Source organism: Schistocerca americana, chromosome 4, assembly GCF_021461395.2.
Source record: "Schistocerca americana isolate TAMUIC-IGC-003095 chromosome 4, iqSchAmer2.1, whole genome shotgun sequence".
NCBI classification, from domain to species: domain Eukaryota; kingdom Metazoa; phylum Arthropoda; class Insecta; order Orthoptera; family Acrididae; genus Schistocerca; species Schistocerca americana.
The window spans coordinates 442,395,776-442,414,215 of record NC_060122.1 but is presented as its reverse complement, the minus strand read 5'-3'; the positions used below and the strand labels follow the sequence as shown (position 1 = coordinate 442,414,215).

General features: G+C 40.8%; 1 protein-coding gene across 2 annotated transcripts in view; it reads right to left on the bottom strand.

The window, feature by feature from the left end:
* Positions 1–2,094: 2,094 nt before the first annotated feature.
* Positions 2,095–18,440, bottom strand: part of LOC124612959 (syntaxin-12-like) — a 58,197-nt gene continuing 41,851 nt past the window's right edge. For both annotated transcript variants that reach the window (XM_047141482.1, XM_047141481.1), the window contains one exon: positions 2,095–4,214. In XM_047141482.1, coding sequence (XP_046997438.1) covers positions 4,125–4,214 — 90 coding nt within the window. In that variant the 3' untranslated portion in view covers positions 2,095–4,124. The remainder of the gene's footprint in view (positions 4,215–18,440) is intronic.

The window sequence follows — 18,440 nt, the reverse complement described above, 5'->3', positions numbered from 1 at the left end:
TTAAGTTGAATGATAGTGTTACTAATTCAAATAAGTTCTTATTGGGAGAGTCTTTAAGGAAACCTACATTGAACTCACCAGCAACCACTATTTCTTTGTTTTTGGTTGTTAAATGGGCCAGTACAGCTTCAATGTGGTTTAAGAACAGGTTAAAGTTACCTGCAGGTGCTCGATATACACTTAATATTATGAAGGAATTTTTGTGAAATTCTACTTCTGTTGCACATTCTTCCATATGCTGTTCTAGTCAAAATTTATGAATGTCTATGTTCTTAAATTTATGACAGTTCCTGATGAACGTAGCAACTCATTCCTCCATTTCTACTCTACAAAAGTGAGATGCTAACCTAAAACCTGTAATACTTAAAAGTTCTATACCAGTGGTCACATGATGTTCAGAGAGGCATATGATGTCAGCTTGGTTTGAAGACTAATTCATCTATGCAGATAATTTAATCATTAATTTTATTTCTCAGTCCTCGAATATTTTGATGCAATAAAGATAGCTGACATTTCACATTGACTGAGCTAAAATTGGGTAGAGTTGAAATTTCTGCTGACTGTTGAAAATTCTTAAACAATAGCAGTTTATGCTGATGTAATATGCTAGAATTATGTTTTTCGGTTTCTTTCTCAAACTGAAGGTTTGGCTCAGTCCTAACCTCTCTTAAAATTTGGTTTCTTTCTGTCATCCCTACCCTAAAAAAGGGTCTTTTCTGAACCCTATAACCACTGGTACTTTATCACTCATGACAGTGCCTCTCCCTTTAACTCCCACTCCCCCCTCTAATTGTGGTCAATACATGGAGAAGAAATAAAAACTTTGAGGTTCGCCGATGACATTGTAATTCTATCACAGACAGCAAAGGACTTGGAAGTTCAGTTGAACGGAATGGACAGTGTCTTGAAAGGAGGATATAAGATGAACATCAACAAAAGCAAAACAAGGATAATGGAATGTAGTCTAATTAAGTCGGGTGATGCTGAGGGAATTAGATTAGGAAATGAGACACTTAAAGTAGTAAATGAGTTTTGCTATTTGGGGAGCAAAATAACTGATGATGGTCGAAGTAGAGAGGATATAAAATGTAGGCTGGCAATGGCAAGGAAAGCGTTTCTGAAGAAGAGAAATTTGTTAACATCCTGTATTGATTTAAGTGTCAGGAAGTCATTTCTGAAAGTATTCGTATGGAGTGTAGCCATGTATGGAAGTGAAACATGGACGATAAATAGTTTGGACAAGAAGAGAATAGAAGCTTTCGAAATGTGGTGCTACAGAAGAATGCTGAAGATTAGATGGGTAGATCACATAACTAATGAGGAAGTATTGAATAGGATTGGGGAGAAGAGAAGTTTGTGGCACAACTTGACCAGAAGAAGGGATCGGTTGGTAGGACATGTTCTGAGGCATCAAGGGATCACCAATTTAGTATTGGAGGGCAGTGTGGAGGGTAAAAATCGTAGAGGGAGACCAAGAGATGAATACACTAAGCAGATTCAGAAGGATGTAGGTTGCAGTAGGTACTGGGAGATGAAAAAGCTTGCACAGGATAGAGTAGCATGGAGAGCTGCATCAAACCAGTCTCAGGACTGAAGACCACAACAACAACAACAACATGAGATGTATGTGGGGGGGGAAGTAATATGTTGTCCAACTCCTCCTGAAAAGTGCGGACTCGAAATTTCAATAGTAAATCTCTCCTTGATGCGCAATGTCTCTCTTGTAACATCTGCCAGTGGAGTTTATTTAAACGATCCCGTGATGTAACACACCGCTCTTCGTTGGATCTTCTCTATCTCCTCTATCTGTCCTACCTGATAGGGATCCCGGATAGATGAACAATACCAAAGAATCGGGCCAACAAGCACCTTATAAGCCTTATTCACATTTCTTGATCAAGACGGAGCAGCAGTCACTGTGCCCTAAATAAAGCGTTTCAGTATTATCTTGAATTGGAGAGTTCAGCATTTCAATTGGAGATTAATGCTCAAGAACATGAATTCTTTCATTTTTAAATGATTATTTGTAATAAAGTACAACATAAATGTGGGTATGAATGGGGGGTGGGGGTGGGAGGAATAAAAACACCCACATTTAACAAAATAAGTTTACTGATATAGACATTTACAATATAACGTACTTTAGAATGAACTGAACACTAAATGAAAGACAAAAGATTTTCCATACATTTTGTCAATATTCATTTGGACGCTAGGTCTAGTTGACAGCACATATCCAAAAATAATACTTTAAAGTCTTATATGTGTGTGCAAATCCTGTAGTACATTTATAATTTGCTATCACAATTAAGTGGAAAATTTGCTGTAATAACCATTTTGCAAATTTTGTGATACTAACACTCTCTGCACACATGTAACTTCAAAAAAATTAATTTACAACATTAAACTCTTGAAACAGACAATCTATTGGCCCAACTGGCATACATGAAACTTGTCAGCCTGGACCACAATTCTCAAATGTAAAGTCACATCAAGGAAAAGTTTTCACATGAATGGATTATTACTTACAACAGGGTATACAAATTAACCTGATATAAGAACATATTTACAAATAAAAAATGCTACAATGAAGAAGAGAGTTATCAACTGCACAAAGTCACAACATATGTGACTATAAAGTGACCAACAAAGTTTCTTTTTAGCTTTGAGTCACAAATTTTAGCCTTAAATAAAAAATTACAATCGAGCGAAGAGTCAGTCCACCTGAAGGAAACTATTAATATTTACTTCATAACATAAATTAAATTTGATGTTTGCAAATTAAATATTTAAATCCATGAAACAGAGCTATGTGGGTTTTATTTCAGAGACCCAGTACAAAATGTGTTACACTTTGTTGCATTTCTTGCACTGTAAATTAAGTTTTTTGCTGTGGGATACTTTTAGTTACAGATCTCTGGTGCTACATGTCTAGTACAATCTGTACTTGTTATGTAAATCGCCTCATAACAATGTTGTATCATGTATGGTATCCTTACTGTTTTTACTGCATGTAGTAATTAGATTGCATTGTAATTCAGTGGCTTTCCAATTGCCTCTTAGTTCCCACAAATAAAAATGAGTAACTGTGTCTTACCTATCAACTTAAATAAACACAGCAGAGAGATCACACACAAGTTCAGTGAACGACCAGATAAATTGCAAACAAGTATTTTATTTGTAAACATATTTTGACAGCACAGTGTCATCTTTACAGCATTCTTTGTAACACTTTTTTCTAAGTGCTACTGTTCTTTGTGAGCTAACTTGAAAACAATGGCATTTAAAAAGACAGAAAAAAACATTTTCAGTATACTTAACGAGAAAGTAAGCACTTGTCAAAGCCAGTCATGCCAAATGACTGAAGTGAAATATGAGTGGAGCTTTATATAAATTTGGTAGATGCTTCACGACTGTTTCAGTTATGGAATATTTCTGTGCTCTCAATAGTTAGGTGCAAAGTGCCCTGTTCTTCCAGGGAAAAATTATTCCAACAGTTTCACTCATTTACAGAACTGGGCTTTGCTCTAAGCAAGAAAGATATATAGATATAAAGTAGTGACTGAAGATGACAGACATTGTGTACAACTAAAGATAACAGACATTGTGTACAAACTATACAGAGAAAATAAACTTTACATTAGATGCTGTACATCTGTATTTTACTTAAAGAATGAACTATCCCAAAGTTATACCACCGTTATGCATTAAGCATACCATCAATCACAGGTACATAATATGACTGATTTCTTTTAATATATATATATATATATTACATCACTGGTATAAAATCATGAGTAAAAACATCTTCATAATATTTAAATAGATCTTCACAATATACAAATATTATACCTCAATTTTTGCCAACATGTGTGATTTTAAACTCTCTAAATCATAACATCAACAGGAATTGTCAATTATACTTTAGTTGGCTTGGAAGGTAAAGATGAAGATATTGAAACTCAGCTGCTCCTCATGTAAAGAAAAGATTATGAGTACAATACTTATAAAACCAAGGAAGTTATAAATAAAGGATGAAACAAGTAGCGATAATTCACTTAAAATACCAAGGACAGAGCATAAATCAAATTACTGGAATTATTTTCAAGCTCAACAGTGCACTCTTAACTTTTCAGCCAGATAATGAGAGCAATAAGCAAAATTACCAGACCAATAACAAAAGCTATGAAAGCTTTCTTCCTTCGACGTTTGCTCTGAAAAGAGGAAAAAATAATAATTAGACTCTCCAAGTTCTGAAATTCACTTTACAGCTAATGAATCAGCATATTCAAATAAACACATTTAAATACAAAATGTTACTCTTTGTGCACCATTTACTGTTAGTACAGTTCAAGAAAGATCACTTCTGTCTACTAATATACAGGGTGATTATAATTAAACTTTCAAAATGCTGTAGAAATAACACCACTGGTCAGAATGATGTCAAATTGCAATGGAATATGACCGGAGAAGGGGGAAAACGTATGGCAGAAGAAGAAAAAATAGTCTGAAAACTGATCAATAGATGGCGCTGTGCATGTCAGAATATGTAAATGAAAACACCTGTCGTGCGTACAACCCACTGAAGTTGGTATGAACATGCAGGGTACACGGCTTTTCCTCCTTTCGCGTCTGCGACATTCGCCACGACTGTCTCAATGCAGGATCGAGCTCTGCTTGTAAAGCTGTATTGCAAGAATGATGACTGTGCACACGTTGCTCTGCAGGAGTTCTGGACATGGAAGGGTTTGAAAAAAAAAAGGCATTGGTCCGATGACTGCCATGGGCCTGGAGAAAATGATTCAGAACTTTGAAAAGACGGGTTCTTTTGGTGTGCTACCTGGTAGAGGGAGGAAACAAATTGATTCAACGTCAGTGGAAGCAATGGCCATAGCAATGCAGGAGGAGACAGGTGGCGGTGTGCAAAGGCGTAGTACACGGAGAATTGTCCAAACATTCACATAACCATGAGTGTGGTGCATAAAATCCTACAAAACATCCTTCCTTGCTATCCACTCAAAATTACTAATGTGCACGAGTTGCTTCTTGTTGACCTGCCAGCAAGAGAGACTTCTGCTTTAGAATTTCTTGCTCGCGTGGAAGTGGACAATGATTGGCCATGGAAGATTTTGTGGACAGACGAAGCCCAATTCCATCCGACAGTATATGTCAATACACAGAATTGTCGAATATGGGCAACGGAAACTCCACATGCAAATCAACCACTACCACTTTGTCCCGAAAAGGTCACTGTGCGATCCAGGTTTACGGCATCATTTATCATAGGGCCATATTTTTTTGATGCGACAGGTGCTTCTGGCCCTGTTACCTACACCGTCACTGGTAAGCACTATGAGTCTCTTGTGTAACCACATCATTCCAGCTCTCCAACAGCATGGATGTGTGTATGACATCATTTTATACATTATAAATCCAGTTAAGCAGCAGCTGAAGTGCCATTTCGGAAATGCTAAAATTATCAGCCACCATTTCCCTACAGCCTGGCTGTCCTGATCACCTGATCTTAATCCAAGTGACTTCTGGCTGTGGGGCTAACTGAAAGATGTGTTCAGTATTCCGATTGCAAACTTAACTGCAGTGAAGGCATGCACGGCACAACACAATCTGAATGTGACCCTGCAAACACTTCGATCAGTTGTGGAACATGCTGTTTCTCGATTTCAACTTGTTGCAGAAAACGGCGGACAGCATATTGAACATGTTTTGCACCAGTCACACGAAAATTAATACGATTTTATTCTGACTGATGATTTTTAAGTGGTTTTTGGCCTCAGGACAATTAAAAACCAGTTTTTCCCATCCAATGTGATGCGACCTTGCCTTGGTGGATGGGCTTACGTAACTAACAGTATCACACCTTTACACCCATGCACACTGAGTAGTAAAGTTCATTTAACATCAACACCTTAGGCATTGTTATACAATTCATTTGTCATTTGTAGCTAACCACTATTAAATTATGTTGCTTACAGCACCATCTGTTGCTACATTTTGTAACTATTTATTTTTCTTCTGCATACGTTTTCCCCCTTCTTCGATAATATTACGCTGAAGTTTGACATCATTCTGAGCAGTGTTGTTATTCCTACAGCAGTGTGAAAGTTTAATTTTAGTTATAATCACCCTGCAATTGGTTACCTATAGAAATTATAAGAAGGGAAATATAAAGTATCTACACATTCAAGGGCTTACTCTCATATCACAATCCTATCCCAAGTTTCTAGGGCTATCTACGGCACATCAGTTCCTCTACATGATCTAAGAGCACTTATTAAACAATTACAGCAAGGTGAAGCTAAAAACCTTGAGAATGTCAAATATATTGCAAAGAGAGCACGTCTCCAACCTTTGTGCAGGAACTTAACAAATTACAGCAAGGCAACATAGCATATGCTACTAACAGAACAAGAACTGATGCATCATTTTTTTTTAGTTCATACTGTGAAACTTCAGCTTACAGCCAACACGCATAGCTCCAGCAAAAATTTATGTTACTACCGATCCTGGTACCTAAAGTACTCTCCACATAATATTTTTGTCTCCTCCCTCCTGCCACAACAATAGCAAAATATGTCAACAATGAATGCAGTCTGGAGAGAGAATAAGATCCCTGATGACTAAATCATTATTCAAAAAGGTAAAGAGAACTTAAAATTACAGACGTGTAAGATTATTTTTGCATAGATTAAAAATTTTGGGAGAAGGATAATCGAATTTCAGAGAAATTTTGAAGGATTATTGGACCCCACAGGAAGAAGAACTGTGTGGATTTAGGAAAACAGAAGTACAACTTACCTGATCTTCGAAACAAGAACATTACTCAAAAAATATCTGGGAAACGATAAAAGGATCAGATCAGTCTTCCTACAGATAGAAAAAGCCTATGACAGTGTACCTAGAAGCAAAATCTGGGAATGCTTAAAGAATAGAAGTGGATTCAATGCAAACCGAGAAAGTGTACATGCTCTACAGAAGATGTGTCAGCTGTGTTTGAGTAGTAAACGGAGAGAGTGAATGGTTTGAGACCAAATCCGGAGTGCAGTCGGGGAGTGCATTGTCTCCTATGCTCTTCTTCACTTTGATAGACAATATCATGAAAAGGACAAAAGAGCAATATGGATCTGAATTTAAAGTAATCGTGTTCACTGATGTTATGATATGGAGACACACAAATGAAGTCCAAGAAACACTCAATATATGGAACAATCACTTTGAGGAGTTTGGTGGAGCTGTCATTTGCACTCACATAATTCATATCAAAATATGTCCAATGTGATTATGGCTGCATGACGGGAACTAACAGACTTTGAAGACGGAATGGTAATTGGAGCTATAGAAACAGGACTTCCCGTTTTGTAAATCATTAGGGACTTCAATATTCTCACATTCACAGTGTGTGCTGACAATATCAAATTTCAGGCATTACTGTTCACCATGGACAATGCAGTGGCCAACAGCCTTCACTTAATGATCAAGAGCAGTGAAGTTTGCGTATACCTGTCAATGCTAACAGACAAGCAACACTGCATGACATAACCACAGAAATCCATGAGAAACACACAATGAAGGTATTTGTTAGGGCAGTGCGGCAAAATCTGGTGTTAATGAGTTACGGCTGACGGCCAATGAGAATGCCTTTGCTAACAGCACAGCATCACCTGCAGTGCCTCAACTGGGCTCGTGACCATATCAGTTGGACCCTAGGTGACAGGACAACTGTGGCCTGATCAGGTGAGTCCAGATTGTAGATGGTAAGAGCTGATGCTAGGGTTTCAGTGTGGCACAGACACCATGGATTCAAATTGTCAACAAGGCATTGTGCAAGCTGGTGGTGGCTCCTTAATCGTGTAGGCTGTGTTTACATGGAATGGACTGGGTCTGTGGTCCAACTGCACAGATCCTAGACTGGGAATGGTCATGTTTGGCTACTTGTTTCCAAACAATGTTGGAATTTTTATGGCTGACCGTGTGTCACATCACCCAGTTACAATTGTTTGCCTTTGGTTTGAAGAACATTCTGGACAATTCAAGTGAATGATCTGGCCACCCAGATCGACCTTGGACTTCCCTTAACTGACTTTAAATCTTATCTGGAGAAACAATCTTACTCCACTCATTCTTTTGAAATGTTCATTCCAATTTCTCCTGTTTTCTTGTCTTTTATTGAGGGTGTTAAGTATATTTAGTTCTCCCTTAATTCCAAAATTTCAGTCTGTCAGCTCATGGATATCCCTAATGCTCATAGAAACCTCATCTCTGTTGCCTTTATGTGACTTTCTTGGTGCTTGTTTATAACCCACGATTCACTTCCCTAAACAACCATTGAAACTGCCATTAACTTATAAAATTTCAATCTTCTTTATTTCCTTATTTTTTTGACATCTGTTTATCATTCCACATATTCTCCCAAACTTTGCTAATTTATACTCTATGTCTTCATCACACTCACTTGTGACATCACAACCTGACTAGTTACAATGCTTTACCTGTTCTTTTGTTGATCACAAGTTTTATCCATGCAGGCTATTTTGCTTTAAAAGCCACTGACAATGTCTTCTTTTTTCAACTCATCAAATGGTATTTTTCACAAACCTTACCCCTTTATAGGTCATCTTCATTCTCCATCACAGCATGGAGTCATCTGCATATACAAGACAATTTTACTGTGATTTTAATTCTCCCATTAAAAATTTCCTTCCATTTCTGAATTACATCATCTAAATAAATGTTAAAAAGTGTAGGCGGAATGCTGCACCCTTGTCTTACTCCTTTGTTTGCAGCTAACAGGCTATATTAGTGTGCCATCTATATTTAAAATTACAGTCACATGTTTGTACACACGTTTTAAAACATTTATTAGGTATTGTGTATATCCTCTTTTACTCATATTTCTCCACAGTTTTTATCTATCATAGTCAGCATCAAATGCTTCAATAAAATCATGAACACTAAATGGGTTCCCCTATTATACTCACTTCTTTTTATTGCTTGAGCTTATGTATATGCTTGCATCGGTAAAGGTGGACCAGCCTTCCCACAAACATGAGAAACCTTCATCTGGGAAAATTTTTTTACATTTGCTAACATGATTTCTGGTGCTTATAATAAAAAGAATTTGGTTCACAGAGGTTTTTTATTTAATATTTTATGATATAAAATGATTACACATATTTTATACATAATTCACTTTCAAATGGTAATCTTGAAAGCACTGAGGTACACAGTGTCTACATTGCAGTCTTTACACCCCCATCTGTTTTCTTTTCTCATCTGTTTGCCGTTCTCTTTCTTACCTTTGTCGGAGCAAACTTTGCAATAACACATATTATTTATTTTGTTGGCAGTGGAAGGTACTTTTTCTGGAAAATAACAACCAAAATTTATGTCCAGGCTAGTGCTTAGTGTTGGTTCTAAATATCTAAATTCTCCTCCTGTTGCTACCAATTTCAAACTAACTTTTTTTATGAATATCTAAAAACAAAGATGATGTGACTTACCAAATGAAAGTGCTGGCAGGTCGACACACACACAGACAAACACAAACATACATACAAAATTCAAGCTTTCGCAACAAACTGTTGCCTCATCAGGAAAGAGGGAAGGAGAGGGAAAGACGAAAGGATGTGGGTTTTAAGGGAGAGGGTAAGGAGTCATTCCAATCCCGGGAGCGGAAAGACTTACCTTAGGGGGAAAAAAGAACGGGTATACACTTGCGCGCGCGCGCACACACACACACACACACACATATCCATCCACACATATACAGACACAAGCAGACATATTTAAAGACAAATAGTTTGGGCAGAGATGTCAGTCGAGGCAGAAGTGCAGAGGCAAAGATGTTGTTGAATGACAGGTGAGGTATGAGTGGCGGCAACTTGAAATTAGCGGAGATTGAGGCCTGGTGGATAACGGGAAGAGAGGATATATTGAAGAGCAAGTTCCCATCTCCAGAGTTCGGATAGGTTGGTGTTAGTGGGAAGTATCCAGATAACCCGGACGGTGTAACACTGTGCCAAGATGTGCTGGCCGTGCACCAAGGCATGTTTAGCCACAGGGTGATCCTCATTACCAACAAACACTGTCTGCCTGTGTCCATTCATGTGAATGGACAGTTTGTTGCTGGTCATTCCCACATAGAATGCGTCACAGTGTAGGCAGGTCAGTTGGTAGATCACGTGGGTGCTTTCACACGTGGCTCTGCCTTTGATCGTGTACACCCTCCGGGTTACAGGACTGGAGTAGGTGGTGGTGGGAGGGTGCATGGGGCAGGTTTTACACCGGGGGCGGTTACATGGGTAGGAGCCAGAGGGTAGGGAAGGTGGTTTGGGGATTTCATAGAGATGAACTAAGAGGTTACGAAGGTTAGGTGGACGGCGGAAAGACACTCTTGGTGGAGTGGGGAGGATTTCATGAAGGATGGATCTCATTTCAGGGCAGGATTTGAGGAAGTCGTATCCCTGCTGGAGAGCCACATTCAGAATCTGATCCAGTCCCGGAAAGTATCCTGTCACAAGTGGGGCACTTTTGTGGTTCTTCTGTGGGAGGTTCTGGGTTTGAGAGGATGAGGAAGTGGCTCTGGTTATCTGCTTCTGTACCCGGTCGGGAGGGTAGTTGCGGGATGCGAAAGCTGTTGTCAGGTTGCTGGTGTAATGCTTCAGGGATTCCGGACTGGAGCAGATTCGTTTGCCACGAAGACCTAGGCTGTAGGGAAGGGACCGTTTGATGTGGAATGGGTGGCAGCTGTCGTAATGGAGGTACTGTTGCTTGTTGGTTGGTTTGATGTGGACGGACATGTGAAGCTGGCCATTGGACAGGTGGAGGTCAACATCAAGGAAAGTGGCATGGGATTTGGAGTAGGACCAGGTGAATCTGATGGAACCAAGGGAGTTGAGGTTGGAGAGGAAATTCTGGAGTTCTTCTTCACTGTGAGTCCAGATCATGAAGATGTCATCAATAAATCTGTACCAAACTTTGGGTTGGCAGGCCTGGGTAACCAAGAAGGCTTCCTCTAAGCGACCCATAAATAGGTTGGCGTACGAAGGGGCCATCCTGGTACCCATGGCTGTTCCCTTTAATTGTTGGTATGTCTGGCCTTCAAAAGTGAAGAAGTTGTGGGTCAGGATGAAGCTGGCTAAGGTAATGAGGAAAGAGGTTTTAGGTAGGGTGGCAGGTGATCGGCGTGAAAGGAAGTGCTCCATCGCAGCGAGGCCCTGGACGTGCGAGATATTTGTGTATAAGGAAGTGGCATCAATGGTTACAAGGATGGTTTCTGGGGGTAACGGATTGAGTAAGGATTCCAGGCGTTCGAGAAAGTGGTTGGTGTCTTTGATGAAGGATGGGAGACTGCACGTAATGGGTTGAAGGTGTTGATCCAGGCCAACCGCAAATTACAGCAGCATGCCACCCTTCACCTCAAAAAACTATCCAATCTCCTGGTTTCCCACCTCCGGAAAGGCAACTCACTCACCCTTCACAACCTTTCCAGCAAACCTCAACCACCTCTCATTGCACACAAACCCAGTCTCTCCCATATACTCAGTCTCCCACTTCCAGCTCCACTCCCTCCAAAACCTCAAAATTCCAAGCAACACAATCTGGCACCACAACACCCTAATTCAGTAGTTAACATTTCCTCCAAACCTCTCTCCCAATCTGAAACCTCTGTCCTACCCAAAGGCGTCATCCTCAGCCCCACTCCCAGATTCAACCAAACAGCCCTCGTCAAAGATTTACTGTCCTACACTCGTACTCTCTGCTGGAAGTATCACTTTGCCACGAAGAAAAATGATCCTAATCCTACCCCTAATGATCCAACTCCCCAAGACACTATCCAAATTGAACCCTGCCTGGAACAGTTCCGTCCTCCGTCACAGCGGGACCCACCTCCTCTTCCTCAAAATCACCCTCTCCAAACCTTCCAGGAATTTCTGACCTCCAGCCTTGTTTCTCAATCCTTCTTAAAAAACCTTAATCCTACTCCCAACATCACCACTGCTGAAGCCCAGGCTATCCGTGATCTGAAGGCTGACCGGTCCATCATCATTCTTCCGGCGGACAAGGGTTCCACGACCGTGGTACTTGATCGTCGGGAGTATGTGGCTGAGGGACTGCGTCAGCTTTCAGACAACACCACATACAAAGTTTGCCAAGGTAATCCCATTCCTGATGTCCAGGCGGAGCTTCAGGGAATCCTCAGAACCTTAGGCCCCCTACAAAACCTTTCACCTGACTCCATCAACCTCCTGACCCCACCGACACCCCGCACCCCTACCTTCTACCTTCTTCCTAAAATTCACAAACCCAATCATCCTGGCCGTCCCATTGTAGCTGGTTACCAAGCCCCCACAGAACGTATCTCTGCCTACGTAGATCAACACCTTCAACCCATTACGTGTAGTCTCCCATCCTTCATCAAAGACACCAACCACTTTCTCGAACACCTGGAATCCTTACTCAATCCGTTACCCCCAGAAACCATCCTTGTAACCATTGATGCCACTTCCTTATACACAAATATCCCGCACGTCCAAGGGCTCGCTGCGTTGGAGCACTTCCTTTCACGCCGATCACCTGCCACCCTACCTAAAACCTCTTTCCTCATTACCTTAGCCAGCTTCATCCTGACCCACAACTTCTTCACTTTTGAAGGCCAGACATACCAACAATTAAAGGGAACAGCCATGGGTACCAGGATGGCCCCCTCATACGCCAACCTATTTATGGGTCGCTTAGAGGAAGCCTTCTTGGTTACCCAGGCCTGCCAACCCAAAGTTTGGTACAGATTTATTGATGACATCTTCATGATCTGGACTCACAGTGAAGAAGAACTCCAGAATTTCCTCTCCAACCTCAACTCCCTTGGTTCCATCAGATTCACCTGGTCCTACTCCAAATCCCATGCCACTTTCCTTGATGTTGACCTCCACCTGTCCAATGGCCAGCTTCACACGTCCGTCCACATCAAACCCACCAACAAGCAACAGTACCTCCATTACGACAGCTGCCACCCATTCCACATCAAACGGTCCCTTCCCTACAGCCTAAGTCTTCGTGGCAAACGAATCTGCTCCAGTCCGGAATCCCTGAAGCATTACACCAACAACCTGACAACAGCTTTCGCATCCCGCAACTACCCTCCCGACCGCGTACAGAAGCAGATAACCAGAGCCACTTCCTCATCCTCTCAAACCCAGAACCTCCCACAGAAGAACCACAAAAGTGCCCCACTTGTGACAGGATACTTTCCGGGACTGGATCAGATTCTGAATGTGGCTCTCCAGCAGGGATACGACTTCCTCAAATCCTGCCCTGAAATGAGATCCATCCTTCATGTAATCCTCCCCACTCCACCAAGAGTGTCTTTCCGCCGTCCACCTAACCTTGGTAACCTCTTAGTTCATCCCTACGAAATCCCCAAACCACCTTCCCTACCCTCTGGCTCCAACCCTTGTAACCGCCCCCGGTGTAAAACCTGTCCCATGCACCCTCCCACCACCACCTACTCCAGTCCTGTAACCCGGAGGGTGTACACGATCAAAGGCAGAGCCACGTGTGAAAGCACCCACGTGATCTACCAACTGACCTGCCTACACTGTGACGCATTCTATGTGGGAATGACCAGCAACAAACTGTCCATTCACATGAATGGACACAGGCAGACAGTGTTTGTTGGTAATGAGGATCACCCTGTGGCTAAACATGCCTTGGTGCACGGCCAGCACATCTTGGCACAGTGTTACACCGTCCGGGTTATCTGGATACTTCCCACTAACACCAACCTATCCGAACTCCGGAGATGGGAACTTGCTCTTCAATATATCCTCTCTTCCCGTTATCCACCAGGCCTCAATCTCCGCTAATTTCAAGTTGCCGCCACTCATACCTCACCTGTCATTCAACAACATCTTTGCCTCTGCACTTCTGCCTCGACTGACATCTCTGCCCAAACTCTTTGTCTTTAAATATGTCTGCTTGTGTCTGTATATGTGTGGATGGATATGTGTGTGTGCGCGCGCGCGCGCGCGCGCGCGAGCGAGTGTATACCCGTCCTTTTTTCCCCCTAAGGTAAGGCTTTCCGCTCCCGGGATTGGAATGACTCCTTACCCTCTCTCTTAAAACCCACATCCTTTCGTCTTTCCCTCTCCTTCCCTCTTTCCTGATGAGGCAACAGTTTGTTGCGAAAGCTTGAATTTTGTATGTATGTTTGTGTTTGTGTGTCTGTCGACCTGCCAGCACTTTCATTTGTTAATTCACATCATCTTTGTTTTTAGATATATATTTCCTACGTGGAATGTTTCCCTCTATTATAACTTTTTTTATGATATATCTAAAAACAAAGATGATGTGACTTACCAAATGAAAGTGCTGGCAGGTCGACAGACACACAAACATACACACAAAATCCAAGCTTTCGCAACAAACTGTTGCCTCATCAGGAAAGAAGGAAGGAGAGGGAAAGACGAAAGGATGTGGGTTTTAAGGGAGAGGGTAAGGAGTCATTCCAATCCCGGGAGCGGAAAGACTTACCTTAGGGGGAAAAAAGGACGGGTATACACTCGCGCACACACACACACATATCCATCCACACATATACAGACACAAGCAGACATATTTAAAGACAACATTTTTATGAAGTCCACAAGAGGTTTCCTGTTTACTGACATCTGTACAAAATAAATCTGTTCACTACAGACATCACAAAATTATGAAAGAAAAGTTTTTTTTCCACTACTTAATTGTTTTTCGTGCGAATGGGTAGCAACTGTACAGCTGATCCACATGATCTACACCAGTCTCGTTCATATTGTTGTCAATTACAAGGTTTGGTTTCATTAATGTTGTAATACCATCTTTTGAATGTACTGGAGCGATTTGGTAGTAGCCTGATGTTTTGTGGGCAGACAGCATACATCACGCTCATTTTTCCAGTTCAGTGCTAGAATGGCCCATTCCTCAAAAATATCATTTCATTTTGCTTCAGTTTCTTTGTTGTGAAGCTTGTTGGTAAGCCTTTTCTATATTCATTAAAGCTGTAACAGCTAATGTACTTTTCTCTATCATCATCTTCAGTCAAGGAATACTGGTGTAATATCTGTCCATGTAAATACAGTGGCCTTTACCGTAATATGGAGAACAGTGTCTGCCTACTAACGCTAGAATATGGTTGTCATTCCCCCTCTCCTGATCCTGTGTGTGAAAAAAATCACAGTTCAGGACATAGCCACTTGCAACATCACAAAGTGCATAAAGCTTCATGCCACACTTATTGGGTTTATTTTTCATGTAAACCCTAATGCCAACACGCCAACGAAATGGACAAATAGCTTCATATATAGTCAGATTTTTTGTATGGCATGGAACTGGATCTACATATGTCAACAAAGAAGTCTAACACAGGTCTAATTTTATGAAGAGGATTGTGGGTTTCCTCTTTTTTATATACATTGAGTTGTCATTGGCATGCAGCATGAACATAATACTGGAAAACATATCATGGCTGAACAATCAATTTGCAAAGCCTGTTTGTAAAAATGGATCAGTTGACCAATAGTCCCCACGCTTTGGTAACTGCACAACACACACATGCAGAACTGCTGCAAAAAGAACAATATATTTCATGTAGTTTTACTGGATCCGATTTGTGCCACATAGAGTTCTTTTTTATTTCATTTTGCCGTTTCATTGCAGCAATTTTTGTACCTGCACATCTGTGTGTCTCCGTCTTTATGTTTCGGATAACACAGTCACTAAAAAAGTTAAAAAAACAGTCGTAAACATCAGTTCCTATTTACAAACAAGTGGCTCCACATGCCAACTGAAATACTGGAAGCTGAGGCTGTGCACCATGCTCCTGCTAGACGTCAGCATTGTGTTGAGTAAGACCTACTTTTGCATTTGTTGCTGTAGCATTTGTTGACTGTTACAGCTCCTCATCTAATGGAAAACCGTAATTCAAATTAGATAAAAAGAAAAAAAGATAGTGTATTTTCTTTACAGATTCTCCATATACATTAGCAACAAAATTGAAGAAATGAAAACTATTTTTTGTAGACTTCTTCCTTCATCTCTTCTTTCAACTTTTTGTTTTCTCCAATACATGTACATATCTATTTGAGATATCACCAAGAAAAGGTCAGAACCTTTGTCATATTCCATGTACACTCTAGTGCCCCTTATTTTCCATTAATGATAATGTAGTCAATAATGGACTTAAATCCTTGAGTTAACATATACATTTACAGACATGTCTTTTGTGGAAGAATGTATTGGTGACTTTTAGTTTGTTAAAAGAAACAAAATCTCTAAGTAATCGTCCACTGTCATTTATGACTTTTCTCCCAACATTCCCACAATCTTTGGGATAGCTTTATTCACTACCCGTGTGTTTAAATCTCCTGTCAATATTATTTGCTGCTTATTATTATATTTATCCAAAAATTATTTCAGTTTGTCACATAAATCTATAGATTCCTCTTTTTTTTCCCCTGTCAGGAGTGTAAACTGCAATCACACTCGTGTTTTGTTCCTCTTATTTGACAGTTGAAACTATAATTGTTTTATTTATATAACTATAGCCTATAATTTTCTTTTCCCATCTCCTATGTATGTATGTATGTATGTATGTATATGGCAGTTCCTTTGCCTGCTCTCTCCTGTTTTCATGTTCCATTAAATAACATCAAATATTACCTACACAACCGTTACTCTGTAGCTTTTTCTTAGTTCCTATTATGAAAGCTATGTCTACCTTGGTCTTCTTTAAAATTTCTGCCAACTCTTCTTCTTTGTTTGCTAAACCTCTGACATTCCATGTTGCTACCTTAATGCTAGTACCTTCATTAAAAATTCTGATTATGTATAAAGGGCAGATGACTACTACTCAAATGGAAGAGACTGGCATTCAAAAAGAATAAAACAGTTTATCCCACAGCATTAGTACACATGCTACCACCTCCCCCCCTCCCACCCCTACACACACACACACACACACACACACACACACACACACACACACACACACACACACACACACACAGTGGAGAGGAGCAGGGAGGGAGGGAGGGAGGGAGGGAGGGAGGGAGGGAGGGAGGGAGGGAGGGCGGGCGGGCGGGCGGGAGGGAGGGAGGGAGGGGTATTGTACCTGTATTGGCCATGCAGTAGTTAACAGGAAGGTGGCTGGCACATACACAAGAAAGAAAGAAGTGGGGTGAGAGTGCTAGGAGAAATGGAATTCCAAAAATTTATTCTCCTTCCACGTCAAGTCTTTTACTATGACTCATTGTTTCCTGCAATGATAAATGTTCTCCCCTCTGTTCCCCCACAACGGGTTTTCCACTACCAGTCCAACATGCACTAGGCATCTTCTACTCCTAATGTCTTGCCTTATGGATTATATCTGCGAGGACAGTCCATGTAAAATTATCGTCCCACACACACTGCCTAGCACCTCTGTTCCATCCCTATCCCCGGCATTTCTTAACTTATCACATAAGGCAACCTGCGAAAGCATGCACATTGATTACAAGCATTACTACTACACACAGTTCTAGGTAGTCAGAAAAAAACTATACACCCAGATGAATGGTAACAACCAAACTGTGGTCAGGGGCCAATCAGATTACCCATTTGCAAGCATGCTGCTCACCATAAAGTAGTCAACTTCAGTGGCTGATTCACATTTCCTCCTCTACCCAACTACACACCAGACACTCATTGCACAGCTGGTAACTCCCTGTTCCAGAATCCACCTGGCCTCATCCTCCACCAGTCCTGCCTCCCACTTGTCTTGATGTCAAATCTTATCCCTATTGATTCCACCCATCTGCTCTATGTATTCCTCACACTGACCTTACACGATTTTACTGCCACCCTAAGTCGTGTCTTTCTTTTCTTACATCTGTTTCTTACTCTGGATCTATATTGTAGAGCTATATACAATTTTGTGTGTGTGTGTGTGGGGGGGGGGGGGGGGGGGTGCTGTGAATCTGCATGTGCATCCATGTGTGCCCATTTGCTTCTGAAAGATTATAATATCCAAAAGCCCAACAGTTTATCAATTCTATGAGTACACTCATTGCTAAGTTCCACTTCTGTTTGATGAGCGATTACCTATGTTCTTATGTGGAATTGCGTTACATTCAGCTTGAGGTTGAAGCTTGTGTCAGTGTTTTCCCTCAAATAAATTTGTTTCTGGATTGGATATGCCTCGAGCAAAGAGAAAAACTGTTTGCCCAAGATGTATGCTATTCAAAGACAAATTAAATTATATTATTGCCTGGGTACTGAATCAATAAACTGTGAAGTCTGAAGATTCAGCTTTCATTTTTCTTTTATTGTTCTTCACCACTAACACAATATGCGTCCTGAGGAGACATTTACATTTCTTGATTTTTTGATTTTTCATGCAAGATTTTTCT